Below are 15195 nucleotides of genomic sequence, written 5' to 3' on the forward strand. Positions count from 1 at the left end.
AGTCTTGTAGACCAAGAACAACAAGGACAATATTATTAAAGAAAATATTATTTTAAATTTACTTGATCGAGATCCAACAGTTAGAGTAAGAAACATGGAAAGACAAACAAATATGTCTTCTACAAATACTTGGCGGATACTTAAAGAGCAGCAGCTAAATCCTTATCATTACAGATAAGTCCAAGAGCTGTTGCCAGACGATCTACCGGTTAGAGTGGATTTTTGTGAAACGTTGCAAGAAAGGACAACAATCAATCCAAGTTATTTTAAAATGCATTCTTTTTACGGACCAGGCCACCTTTACACGACAAGGTATGTTCACTCCCACAATGCTCACTTCTGGTGTGATGAGAATCCACGAGTCAAAAAGGTATCACATTAGCAACACTAATTTAAAGTTATTGTTTCTGAAACAACTTTAGGTAACAAATTAATACGTTATCATATTTTATCTGGATATTTAAATGGTGGTATGTACAACTGATTCCTAAAAAAACTGATACGACTTTTAAAGCGTATTTTGTAAAAAATTGAGTAGTGTATTTTAAAGGATAAATACTTATTATTTATATACTGTCATTGTCACTGTCACTGCAAGAATTGTGTCACAGTTTTCGGGAAGAAAGACAACAGCTTGGCGTAGAATTAAAGCATCACGTCTTAGGTACCAAACTGCAGCAAAAAAGCAAGTTCTTACACCACAAGAGAAGCTATCAAGACTTATATTTTTTATCTTGTATTTAAATTTCCGACTTTTATAGATATGAGTTATTTCTATCTAATTCCTAGCGGTGGATAGATGTAGAGGATCCAACCTTTTTAGTCTTCTAAGCAGTGGTGGGGTCAGAAGGTTATTGGAGAGTAAATTTGGCTGAGATAATAGTTTCCTCAGTAGTTTGTACACTGAGTTATGGTGTTCCTTCACTGAAGAAAGTGAAGAAGTTTGGACTATAAATATTTCCTCAATTTACTTGATTATCTATGTGTATACCCAGATATTTAACATCGTTCCTAACATGTAGTAATTTTCGGTTTATTAATACCAGAAGGCAGTTCTCTGTTTTTAATGACACTGACTTTGACAAACCATAGTTTTAACCAATTCTCTAATTGTGTAAATGATTTTGCATATTTCCGGATGCTAATCTTGGATTGGCAGGGATTGCCATGGCCACATTAGTGGCCATTATGATGGTATTATCTGCATACGTAGCAATCGTAGTATTATTTATGGTATGGATGACAGCTGTGTACAGTAAATATAGGGTTGGGCCGAGTAGACTACCTTGAGGGACTCCTGTCAAGAACGCATCTGAGGAAGTTCAAGCTTCGCCATGATTAACTAAAAAGGGTTTATTTTTTATTTATGACTGTAGAATTTAGGCTTCATATCAGACGTCAGAATTAATAAGAATCGAATCGAGAAGTATTGACCACCATCAAATCTCGAAAGTTACAGTTCTTCGGACATATTATGCGAAATGAATCCAGATATGCTCCCCTTCAAGCCATCCTGCAAGGAAAAATATTTGGAAAACGAGGTCCAGGAAGAAGAACATCTTGGTTAAAGAACCTCAGAATTTGGTTCAATACAACATCTGTGCAGTTTTTCCGCGCTGCTGCAGATAAGATAAAGATTGCCATGATGATCGCCAACATTCGTAACGGATAGGCACATCAAGAAGAATCAGACGTCATGTCAAATGCCTGCGAGACGTCTAGGAAGGCAGCTGTACTGTAGGACTTGTTTTCAAGGGCACCTCCAGCTGTTTAGACTATTCTATGTATTTGCTCGATGGTACCAAGTTTTTGTCTAAATTCAAATTGATTAGTTTGGTGTTTAGTTATTTTGGTACCTGTTCTAGGGGAATTTCACTTATTTCCTATTGTTTTTCAGAATCGTGCGCCTTATGATTTTAAGTTTCACTCCACGTGTCCTTTAAATATTGCTTTAAGCGCACTCTTTCTTCTCCTTCTATTTGATCTTTGGTTTTTGTAAAATGTTAAGATTCTGACTCATTCATTTTTTCTATACTGTCTAGCCATCGTAACGCGTCTATTTTGATTGGTCACATAATGTCAGGCTCACTATTTATAGAGATGGCAAAGCTCAAAATTGTAGCGCATGCACCATATTTTATTTTTTTGCACATTCCTGTATATATTTTCTTTTAAGTTTTTTTGACAAGAAGATGTAAGTAATGATCAGGAAAAATGTTTGACCATCAACAACTTAAATATTTAAATTTTTGGTGGATGACCTTTACCGTTTGTCCTTAACTAGATAATTCGTTCAATTTTTATAGCTGTTTTAAGCATTTGTAATTAAATGATTGTGTATTATAAATAGTTGTAGAGTTAGAAAAGGCTTATATTACTTAAAGATTTAAAAAAAACATAATATTAATAAAAGCAGGCATAAATACCACAGACAATAAATCAACGAGATATTGAAGATATATAAATAAACCAAAGTTGTTAAACTACAGAAAAATATCGCAGATTGGAATGGTTTTTATCTCAAATGGTCTTTCAAAAATAGATTCAGAAAGCAGTATTGTATAATAATACATAATTCCATTTAATTTGTTTATTGCGTATATTCTTTATTTATTATTTGGAAGAAATCAATGACATTATAACATTGCATTAAGTTTTCATAAAAAAACTTTGGATTTTTGCCTACACTACCAATTTAAAGCAATATATTATAGATTTTTGGAATAAGCTCAACAAGATAAATCCATAATAAAAAATATTGTGAAGTTAAAAAAGAAGTAAATTAGGAGCAAAAACGATGAGGTATTGGTTTCGGTCTCCTCCTCCAGATTTACAAATAATATCAGTTTGACCTATACTTAAAAAATCATTATAAAACTAAGCAATAACATTGTTATGTACTGTAGCAAGGGTAACTCATAAATTTACTATTAGCTACATAAACTCTAACATTACAATAAGTTTCCGAAATAGGTCCACTTTTAATTTAAATTTACTGTTTATTTATAATAATATTCTAATAAAGTGTAAATTACCTTTTTATAATGACGTCATCATCTTTTTTAAATTTAGTACCTTAATTATTTTCAATTGCTGGATGCTTGTTGCAGGTTGTATTGGTACAGAAATACACAAGTTGTTTATAAAAATAAATGCAGTTTTACGTATTTTGCTTCTGGTACACCTCTTCTAACTGTCCAGCAGTAGTCAGTCAGCAAGTAGGTCCATGCTGTGCTTCAAGTCATTAAATATGCTTTCGAAGTTGTTATCTTTTATTTAATCTTGTGTTTGTGGACCTACAACGATGTCCTCTTTTATTTTACATTTTTGAAATAGGTCCATGCTCTGCTCTAAGATATTAAGTCTGCTTTCGAATTTGTTATCTTTTATCAAATCGTGTATTTGTGGACCTATAATTGTGTCCCATTTGATTTTCGTATCACTTTATCTAGGAAACTTCTTTTAAGTCCAAAAAATCTTGGCCATTCTTGTTAATAGCTTTGACAAAGTTTTTTATTAATCCCAACTTAACACGTGCAGTAGTGACAGTTATAATTTTTTAGGATCAACCAAAAGCGTGTTTTCAACAGTTTTCTTACCAGGTTTAATAAATTTCCGCTCAGTTTATCCGCTTCCATGATTTATTTTTATAATCGTTTTTGCAATCTCGGCTGTTGTGTTCCTGAAAGAAGGAGCCAAACTTTGTATATAAAGCCTGTAAGCCAAGTAATATAGCAATTAATTTAACATCTCCACACAAGTTCCATCTGTATCTATTGTATTGAATATTTTCCAAAAATCAGTTTCAAATTGCCATTTGTTTCTTTTATGTTTGCAGAATTGGCCAAAGGGATCAAGAAGAATTGGTTACCTTTATGCAATGGAACAGCCTTAAGGCTAACTTTGGATGAGTCTATAAATAAACGCCACTCTTCTGGTGTATGCTCATCATGCAAAGTATTCATTACTGCTGAAAAAAATCACATCATTAAGGCCACCTTGAATATATAAATGAGGCTCAGTGGCTATCTCAAAACTAGGATCTTGAATATCATCATTTTTTTCTTGATCTGGGTCAGGAATTGTACTGTCACTAATTTCTATGGATGTTTAAGGAGGCGGTATTGGTAGTTCTCACTATGTTTGACAGGTCAGATCGCTGAAGGCAAGTTGTAATATTTTAAAGTATGTTCTGGCTTACTTGTTATCCGTGTTCTATTTGTTAAAGAAAAGCAAGAGTTTCAACTACGATCCGTCGGTTCCCTCCACACTATTGGAACTGCCAACGACATGTGGCGAGAATCGTTGACCCATCCAGTATACATTATGTTACACAACATATATGTGGGGCTCAATTTTGTCCTTGGGTCTGGCGGCTTTCATCAAAGAAGTAAAATTTCTTCTTTGTGATTTAAAAGTTAATTCACCACACATAACAAAAGGTTTTCGGATAGTTTAGACATATACGAGACATGTTTAACTGTGCACACAATACAATTTACAACCACTATCACTTGAATGAAGAGAATTTAGGAGACTACACAGCACTGCCTGAGCTTTAGCCAAAATGTATGCGTCCACTGCTGGAAGTAGGTCTCCCTCAGCTCTTCCTATATGTCTCGTGCGGCTTGCATCCAGTTATTGATTGATGTCGTCAGTCCATCTAGTTGGTGGGTGTCTTCTGCTCCGTATTGCTTTGTGCCTTGGTCTTCACTCTAAAATACGTTTTGCCCATCGGTTGTCTGATAATCTGGTGACGTGTCCTGCCTAATTCCATTTTACGACCCGATTTTTTCGATAGCGTCTGTTGTTTTTGTTTTACGACGTTTTTCTTCGTTTAGGATTTGGGAGACACCCAACATCTGGCGCTATATATATATATATATATATATATATATATATATATATATATATATATATATATATATATATATTGTTCTGAAGCTATTTTCTTGTGGCATTTTAAATTAATTACTATTTAAATGGGAATAAGCCACAATTAAAGGTTAAAATACGTTTATTGCCGTTTCAATTTCCACTTCGGAAATCGTTCTCAAAATACAAACATTAGTAAATTAAACAAATTTTGAGAACGATTTCCGAAGTGGAAATTGAAACGTCAATAAACGTATTTTAACCTTTAATTGTGGCTTATTCCCATTTAAATAGTAATTAATATATATATATATATATATATATATATATATATATATATATATATAATATATATATAATTATAATATATATATATAATAATTATATATATTAATATATAAAAAAAACCTTATGTGGTAGAGTATTTTTGATTGCATATTTGTATTCTACTCAACAAAATTCTCAAGAAATAGTGGAAATAATACATGGGATAAAACATGTGCTTTCCAGTGTTATCATACCATATCAAAGGAGCAATTACCTCAACAATAACTGGAAAAAGAAGGAGCTCTTATATTGGTTAATAAGCAAAGAAATAAAACTAGAAGAAAAGCTCAAAAAATAGCTTTCGGAGTTATGTAAATTACTTACATTCACCAACATTTAAGAAGTGTTCTGTAGATGAAGTAGCAAAACAACGTGGAGTGACGGTGTTTACCATCTTATCAAATATGATAATTCATTGGATTAACTTATTCCAATGCCCTATCCATACTTTACAAATGTAGAAGACCAAGAGGAAACCAGAGATGAGATAAGTGTACGTCATAAAAAGAATAGCCGTAACAAATTGGATGATGTTGCCCAGGATAGAGATCGATGGAAGGATGTGGGAGAGGCCTATGTAAAAAAATAGACAATAGAAGGCTAAGTAGAAAAAGAAGATGCCCTATCAGTTATTTAGAACCATTTTAAACATTTCAATTTGGAAAGAAATTTTATTTAAAATGTATTTCTTCACGTTTGCCACATTAAAAAAAATTACTGTTCTAGATAGATCTCAGATATTCTACAAAATTTGGTAAGTAAATCTATATCTATATTGCCGCATCTTATTAGCTCACTCTTTAAGATTCTACGTGAAAAAATTGATGGCAAATTGATTTTTCATGTCAAAAGAGGTGGTAAAATCACTCACCTGTTTGCAATACTTTCTGGAAGTTCGCAAGGAAGCATACTAGGGTCCACTCTTTACCAATGTAGACGTCAGATCTCCCAACCAGCAACAATACAAGTATTCCGACATACTCTCATGACAAAACAACATTATCGTATCACTTATGCAGTACTTATAAAACAAATATAGCTACGGCTCATAGTCTATGAATATATATATTTGGAATTTAATTTGTATATTATTAAATAAATGAACGTGAATACAAAAAAAATCAAATCTTAGCCAAAGAAGCTTCTGATTTATAAGTAAATGTATTTTAAAACTGATATGACTATATGCAGCAAAAATCCTGGCTATAGCAAGTAATACCAACAAACAAAGACTTTAACGATTCAAATCAAAACTCCAGATCTGCAATGCTTTTTGATATGTTACATTACAATCAACGGGTATTAAAAATTAGCGAGGCTATTTCAGCTGTAAACTCTGTAAACTCTGATAATGTCTCTTCTTGAATAAATGGTGTGATATTCTAATTCTAAAAATTACTATTTTGCCTATTAAAAACATCATGTCTCCGGTAAGTAGCTTCTTTTCTTTTTCTTCTTTATTTTAGATTCTTCGCCAGCCACAAAAACTGATTCCAGTTGGTTAAATCGTTAGAGACAGATGATTTCGTTGTTTATATCCTCTGATCTGTCGGTTTAAATCAAAACAAAAAATTATCAATAGTAATACCACTAGTGATTCAATTTTCGCGATAAGTCTGTCGATTTACTTCTAAACGAAACAGTTGCTTGAAAACACCACGAGTCCGTAGAACGAGTGGTATTTTCTTTAAGAAACTCAGTTGAGTTTAGAAATAAAAGACAGACTTATAAGCTAAATTAAATCACGAGTGGTATTTTATTAGACTATTTCATGAACAAAGTGATAGGTCAAAAATTCAGTAGAATGAGAATGAATGCTAGTCTTTTGTTGTTATTTTCTGCATCTAATTTGTAGTTGCGATCCACACAGAACATCATAAATTGTCTCCATATATAAGATTTAGATTTTCTTGTGTTACTCGGTATATTTTCTTCAATGTTTTGGTTTATAACTTTGTTTGAAGTACCACCGAAACGACTCATTTTGACGTATACAGCTACAATAATTTTTTGGCAAACGTCAAACTTTGCTTTGCGATCGGTATCCATGGTTACGTCGTTGAAAACACGAAGCTGATAGACCAATCAGAATTGAAAGACAGTTGGTGTTTTCGCGATAACACAAGCTATCTTTGGTTTGTAATTGGTCAGATTATGTGAAAATTTTAAGATGAGTGAAATAGTCAATACAATGTCACATACTATAAATAATTATTTGTTTATTGTTAACTTAATTATTATTAAATCGGTAAATATTTTTATTGTTGAAAACGTTGAAAAGGATTATACAATTACATTCCTACTTTATCTTAAATTCTTTAATAATTAATTAAGGAACTTGTTATTTAATTTGTAACTTAATGAGACAGAATATTCAAAAAAGTATATCATTTTCTCGAGCCAGTAGTTAATAATGATTCATGGACAGGTCTAAGCAGAATGTCTTCAGTTATTGGGGGGGGCAAAAAAAACTATAAATTGAATATATGTGGTACTTCTTGTGTATCGATTGCTAATGACATTTTTATTATTACTATAAATTTTGTCGTCTTACTACTTTTATAACAGTAGCTTCGCATTCTTCAGTTAGTCGGTAGTTAACAAAAATGATTTGGTCCTTAAGAAAAAAGTTAAAAATGTGGTTGAAAATTATGAATGGTGAAAGGTTAGTATCAAAGAAATTTTTAGTATTAGATAGTTAGTATTAATATCGATATATATCTTTACGTTTATAATTGAGATTAAGTTATTTATGCAAGCGCAAACAGTGTTTATTGTTTAAAAACAGAAAAAAAATTCAAATAAAACCAAAAAAATGTTTTATTCAGGTGCATTAAAAGTCAGAAAAAAACCTAATTTAATTACAAATTACTAAGAAGCGATTTCGCAATATCGTGAAAGCTGGTAACGAATATGTTGAGAACAATTTCATTCAAACTATATTTGTACCATGAATATTAGACGTAGATGTAATTTAAAGAATTATTATTTAATTCTACTTCTAGTCTTTGATATCTAGAAGCATTCTCATTTTCTTTATACTTCTGCCATCTATCTATCTGCCATCTCTTTTGAGCTCTAATATATCTGATCCAGTATCTGCAGATACTGTTCCGGAAAATCTTCTAAAGCAGTACCATGGTATAGTTTAGGACTATCCACATGCAGAAATTTTGCTATATTATACGGCATATTAGCAAAAGTGTTGACACCAGCAGCTTGAACAGTGCACTTTCATTTCGTTAATTGATAGAAAAACATTTATACGAAATATGATTGGGACCTAACTTTCTGTATTTCTGTTATATATTGAATAAATGTAATCCTTCTTTCACTTCACTTTTACTAAAAAATTTTTTGACCGTAGCACTTTTACACTTAATATTGAGCCTACTTATTCTATTTTTCCGATGTTAATTTTTATAGCTCATCTCTATGGCATGTTCCTGCAATATATATTGCAGCGCTTTCAACAAGCTGCTTTAAAATGTTTTACAAAAGTTAAAAAGTTACTGACTTATTTATTTCTTTAATTGCTGTTAGGCCTGAGTTTCAAATTTTGTATAGCATCCCTCTTTACAACGATTATACTTATTTCACATTGTCTTCTCGATTTACTAGTACTCTAGGTACTACTAGAGTATTACTCATTTTCAAATTTTAGTGTGTCTTTCTTTAGAAATATCTTCTTCTTCTTTTTTAGCAGCCTCTTCTGGACCACTTCTGGACATAGGCCTTTTATTGTGTGTCCCATATTTACCTGTCCTGAGTTATTAGATGCCAATTTCTCCCAGATTTTTCTTTAATCTCGTCGATGCATCTATTTCATGATCTTCCTATGCCTCGTTTATGTGCTCTTGGTCGCCATTGTATTAGGCTTTTTGACCACTTTTCTTCGCTCTCACTTGCCGTATGTCCTATCCACTTCAACTTAGATTTTTTGACAGCTTCGATAACATCTTCTACTTTGGTATTTCTTTTTAGAACTTTATTTCTTATATGATTTCTTAAGCTTACATTTACCATGATTATCTCAATAGCCCTTTGAATTGTTCTAAAACTATTCAGAGATTGGTTTTTAAGTGGTCTTTATTCCATAAGTCAACATAGAAAGGATACATGTGTCAAAAACTCTTTGTTTTAAATTAAGTTGGATTTTTGGATCTTTTATAACAAAGCTTAATTCACCTACTGCTACCCAGGTCATTCTTATTCTTTTATTAATTTCTAAAGTTTAATTTTGGGCCTCTTGTTTTATTTGATGTCCCACTGCACATATTCTATATTTTCAGTTTTTCTATTATCAAGAGTGATATCCTCTTCTTCAGTTAACATTACTTTAGTTTTCTCAATATTCAGTTTTACGTAATTTCTGACACGTGTTTAATTGTGTTAACATTTCTTGCATTTCCTCTGTACAAGTAGAATAGTAATTAGTACAATATAATCTGCAAATCTCAATTGCTTTGAGTAGTATCTATCTATGTTTATACCTTTTTGTTTCCGTTCTATTTTTTTTTAAATATCCCCTAAGAAAGGCAAGTGTAAATAACTTAGGCTATATCATGTCTCATTGTATGAATCCTCTCCCCATTAATATTGCGTTTGTTTTAGTTATCTTAACTTTAAATGTTACTTTCCTACAAATGTTTTCTAAGAACTTTTTATATTGGCACTCTATCCTGGCGTTATCAAATACATGAAAGATTGCCCATTATTCTATGGAATCGAAAGCTTTATTATCATTCAAAAAAGCCAACAGAAATGTGGAATTTTCTAAGAGTGTGCATATTGATTGATGATGATAAATTGTACTCTATCCTTTGCGGAATCCAGACTGTTAGGGTGCTTCGTAAGAGTCCAATTTATTTTTAATCTGTTATATCGTTTGTTAATAACTTATATAGGTGTGGTAAAAAGCTAATTGGTCGGTAATTATTTTTGTTCATTCGGTATTACTTCTTGTGTAATAGGATTACTTGTGAGTTGTGCCATGACTCTGGGATTTATTTAGTAGTAAAGGTTTAAGGTTATGTAGGATTTTCATTACATCTAGAATCACTTCTTTACCTATTTTGATCATCTCGGTTTTTACTCCATCTTGTCCTGAAGCGCGAGTGTTTTTCATTTTAAATGAGGTTAATCCTATTTTTTTTTTCTTTGGTACTAGGCTTAAGTATAGTTCTTTATACTATTTTTCGACAAACTCGGATATTTTCTTATGTCATTGTTGTATATCTCCACTTGCATTCCTCAATTTTTGTATTGTTGCTGTTTCCATGGAAGTCGTTGTTTTAAATATCTTCATGTTTTTATTTTGTTGTATGAGCTATGATATTATTTTATTATTATTTTTTTGCTAGCTTCTCTATATTCATTGATTCCTTTTATTAGGTTTTTCTTTTCCCGATATTTATTTTATTGTTATTCGATTTAATTGTAAGACAGGATTCTTTAATTACTCCTTTTATTTCTGTGCTTATTTTTGCCAAAGTTTATTTAATTTAGAATTAGGCTCAGGATTTCTTGAATCCTTACTTTATGTTGTTTTAGTTCTTCTATCTTAGGGCGTTCTTGATGGAGTAGCTTTTGTAGTCTAAGTAGCTGAGTTTGCTTTCGGTAGTCACTTCTTATACTGAAGTTGTTTACAACCAACACATCCTTAACGATATGTGTTTTTTATTCGATATTATGTAATCTATTTCTTTGTTTGGCCATTTGGACTTGTCTACGTCTACCTTCTACTTTTACCTTTTTCAAAGAAAGAGTCCATGTATTATAGATGTTTAATTTATAGGTAATTTGCTAACATTTAACCTCGTTCATTTGATTCTTCGAGGTCAAACTCTCCTTTAATCCACAAACTTTGAGTGTTTTTCACCTATTTTAGCGTAAAAAAACATTTCTTACAATATCAAAGTGAGCTTTTTTTATTTTCTTGGCTTTGCTTATATGATATAGTTCTTCTATTTCGATGTTGTCGGAACTACTAGTGGGAGCGTAGACTTAAAGTATCTGTAGACTGTACATTTTTCATATTTCAAGGAGGACATATGTAATTACTTGCAATGGCTTGTGTTTTATTTATTTGTAATCGGTTTTGCATCGATTTATTCTTTTAAAATGTCTTTTAGCTTAAAAATAAAAGAGGTTGATGTGTATTTCTTAGAACGAACCTGAAATTACATACATAATTTTAAAAGTTATGCATCACCCCTCGTATTCAAGATTTTTACACTTTTATAAATCCGTATGCTTATCACATATTTAATAGGCCTTTTTCATATAAAATACACCTTTTTGGGTTTTTTTATTTTAGTTCAATGCCCATTTAATTGATCTGGTTTTGCCAAAGTGTAAACATTTGAAAAATGTATTCTGGTCAAATTTGTGAAAACGCGATTTATAACGAATCGTAATTTAATTTTTGGGTTGAATTATGTAAGAATTCTTGGTTTAATTAAAGAAAGTCATTCACAGCGGTTCGTGGTGGAAAGAGTGGGTGTTTCTCAGAGTGGTGTCTCACGGATATGGAATAGGTTACTGGAAACAAATTCAATACAGAACAGATATCGCTCTGGTAGACTACGAGTTACCAATGAGCAGCAGAACTTCCAGTCGGAGAAATTCTTCTATATCTGTACCAGATCTCCAAATAGACTTCAGGCATGCTACACGAGTTACAGTATCGTTGGATATAATAAGAAGAAGAATTTTAGAGTCAGGTTTGAGGAGTCATTGACCAATAAGAGTTTTACTGCTACCACCTAGACATGTGTTGTATCGCCTCCAGTAGGCTCAAGAACACCTACTGCTCCCTAAACAGTTTTGGTATTTTGTGCGTTTTCAGACGAGTCCAGAATCTGTTTAAATAGTGATAGCCGGCGAGTTCTTGTTTGACAAGAGCCACATTCTCGTCTCATACTTCCTTTCGCTGTAGGTAGTGTTATGTTTTTGACAAGTATTATGGCAGGTGGACGCACGGAATTGGTGGTTATTGACGGGACTCTAACCTCAGGTAAGATTATGGCGAGGAGCTGTAGGTGAAAATTTTGTATTTATGGATGATAACGCACGCCCACATAGGACTTAAGCGGTGAATAACTTTCTTGAGACAGAAGGTATTCGCCGTTTGGAGTGGCCTGCGATGTCTCCAGACATGAACCCTATTGAACATGCGTGAGATGTGCTATCCAGACCTTTTCGTGCCCAAAGGAATCCCCCTAGAATCCATGAACTTACAATTGCCTGTAGAGAAGAATGGAAAAATCTGCCACAGAAAATGATTGATCGACTTCTTAAGCAGTATTAGAGCTCGAATCCAGGCTTGGATTCCAGGCTTACAATTTTTTTATTTATTAAAAAAACAGTATCTCTTTTAAAATATAAAATATCTGTCAACGGTATCATATGTGTATATTCGCTTCTGACTATGAATATATTTATAATTAAAAGTAATTAAAATATACTACAAAAATGAAACTAAAAGGATGCCGATGATTCAGGAGTGATAAAAAGTACCTAACGATATTAAACTAGAATGATTTATTATTATTGTCCACTGTATCGATTTGGTAATTTATGGATGATAAATAAATAATTATTTTTATAATGGATCATTCTATGTTGTACAGAACAATAAATCATTAAATAATATACTTAAAAAGTAAATTATTCGACTTAGTATACATTTTATTGCAGTTTAATCTGTCGTGTGTAGGATTTTTGATTTATAATATACGCATTATAATCGTGAACGGATTAAGCGTATTTACGCATTCTAAACCTAACTACTACCTTTGAGAAAAAGAACAAGTTTTATTTTTCTGTAGTGTGACACTTTTTATCTCATTTTCTTTATTTTTATCTCTTATTCATGACTGTTATTCAAATGACTAGAAAAATTCGCAACAATAAATAAACTATGTAGTTAATAACTTAATGTTTCTTTTTAAATTTTTGAGTGCCAAAAAAGATATTTTTTTAGAATTTGTGTTACTAATTTGTTTTGTATATTTTTACCGTCACTTTGAATAATAATCTGTTGGTACTAGATCTTGGTATCTTAAATGTAATACTAAGAGGTGTATTCGAAGGAGAATGATTACGCATTAGAAATTAACACGTCCACAGAGCACTATTTTTTTCCTTTGGGCGTCTCCAAAGGACAAAGTGATTATACGCAGGGCCAACTCAAAAATTCTAAACACGTTAGGTCAGCTTAAGTTAAGTTAGGTTATAATCAGAATATATTTTCGAAGTATTAAGTTGGTAATTTTAATATATTAATAATTATTTTATATAAGTTATTTATAACTTTTGACTTTTTTGTCCTATTTTGTTGGTTTTTACTGGAGTTCCACCAGTTATATGATTTAAAGTCTTCCAGATTTTCCAGTCGAGGCTACTATTGGACTGCCTGTCTTTTTGGAATGGTGCGACTTTCTGGTGGGTTGACTAACACACAGCGTAGGACGCTTTTTCTGAATTTTAGCCTTGAATGGTTGAGTTCCGTGTTGTATAGGGGGTGGCCTTCAACAAAAGGTATTTTAAGTTTCTCTTTATATTCAGCAGCTGCCCTGTATTCTGTATGTGTTTTTTACAATGGTACTTTATGTTAAAGATTTGTCCAGCGTAACTCGGAGGCATTTAGGTTTGTCTGTATGATGGAGGACCTTTTTCTCTCGCATTCTAGTTCCTTCCTCGCATTTCTTGTATTTAAGTAGAAGGCGCTTACTTATTTTAAGGAATTTGACTTGAGGTAGTTTTTTTATAATATTTAGATATATTGTCAAGGGCAGCTTCCATATTTTCCTCGACATTATTGAAGTTCGAGTTCTTCGATATATAAAAAGTTTCGTGCACATTATTGGCACCAATGGCCGTGCAGGCAATTTTTTTATTTCCTTATCTGCTCTTCCTCCCGTATAGCATAACGTAAAATCTCCTATCGTTCAACGTTCGTGTCTTTCAGTGTATAAATATTACAATCTACAAAAATATATTTTACCTAGCAATTTTTTGTGGTTCGCGGTATCGTAGGTAGCGATTAGATTAATTAGTACGACCAGTTATTTGTTTATTTTCAAAACCCCTTCTCCACAAACTCTGTGAGATCCAGTACTTGTCCATTACAGGATTTTCCAGGTCTAAACCCCGACTGTTTGGCAATTATTTTAGAATCGACTGACCTCTAGATACGGTGTAGGATTATTCTTTTATATAGTTTATATAAATGGTCCAAAAGTAAGATTGTTTATAAGTTTTTTGGTACTTTAGAATCTTTTTCTTGTTTGAAAGGCCACTATTTCTTTGTGCAATAAATTTAGATTTTTTTAAGACGTGTCGCAATCATTAAATAACTTCAGTAACCACTCTTTAGATCGAAGACCGAAATGTTTAATTTGTTCTGTCAATATATGGTCAACTCCTAGTGACTTACCATTCTTCATAAGTTGTGTGACTTCGTTTAGTTCATTGATGTTAAATGGTGTGGCGAAAAAAATAGAATCGGTTTGTGGAATTTTTTCAGTTTTTGTGTTTGATTTTTTCTGTCGATTTTGCCGCTCAATAGTAGTTGGTGAGCTACCTGCTTGGCAGTTACGTTGTTTATGTCTCGTCGTTCCGTTCGATTCCCACTTAGTTTCTTTATCGTATTCCTGGCTATTTTGCTGCTATTTTACATGTCCATTCTCCGTAAAATGTCTTCCAATTTTTTCTTTCTTGCCTGTCTGAGCACTCGGAGCAATATTGAGCCGCATTCGTTGTCTGTAGTATCTAGGAATGTATCTCTTGGATGTCTCCTTAACTATATCTACGAATTCTTCGTGGGCCTCCAGGGTTGGGTCGACTCACTGACTTTGTTATCTATGTCATCAGAGAGTTAAGCCCATTTGGCCTTCCTGAAATTAAATCTTCTCCTAAATGAAACGATAGGGGTCCTAGCTACGTTATATACTCTAATTCCCCCAGATATATGGTGTTTAACAAATA

The 15195-nt window shown here is 32.4% G+C and overlaps 1 protein-coding gene across 2 annotated transcripts in view; it reads left to right on the forward strand.

Annotated features, from left to right (window-relative positions):
* The window catches only part of LOC140450443 (acyl-CoA Delta-9 desaturase-like), an 85971-nt gene that overhangs the window by 34860 nt on the left and 35916 nt on the right, over positions 1-15195 (forward strand). The window contains exon 1 of one of the 2 annotated variants that reach the window (XM_072544091.1): positions 7725-7867. The exons of the other annotated variant lie outside the window; for it this stretch is intronic. Coding sequence (XP_072400192.1) covers positions 7809-7867 — 59 coding nt within the window. The 5' untranslated portion in view covers positions 7725-7808. Of the gene's footprint in view, positions 1-7724; positions 7868-15195 lie in introns of those variants that run through there. 2 annotated transcript variants of the gene reach the window in all.

Source organism: Diabrotica undecimpunctata, chromosome 1, assembly GCF_040954645.1.
Source record: "Diabrotica undecimpunctata isolate CICGRU chromosome 1, icDiaUnde3, whole genome shotgun sequence".
Taxonomy (NCBI): domain Eukaryota; kingdom Metazoa; phylum Arthropoda; class Insecta; order Coleoptera; family Chrysomelidae; genus Diabrotica; species Diabrotica undecimpunctata.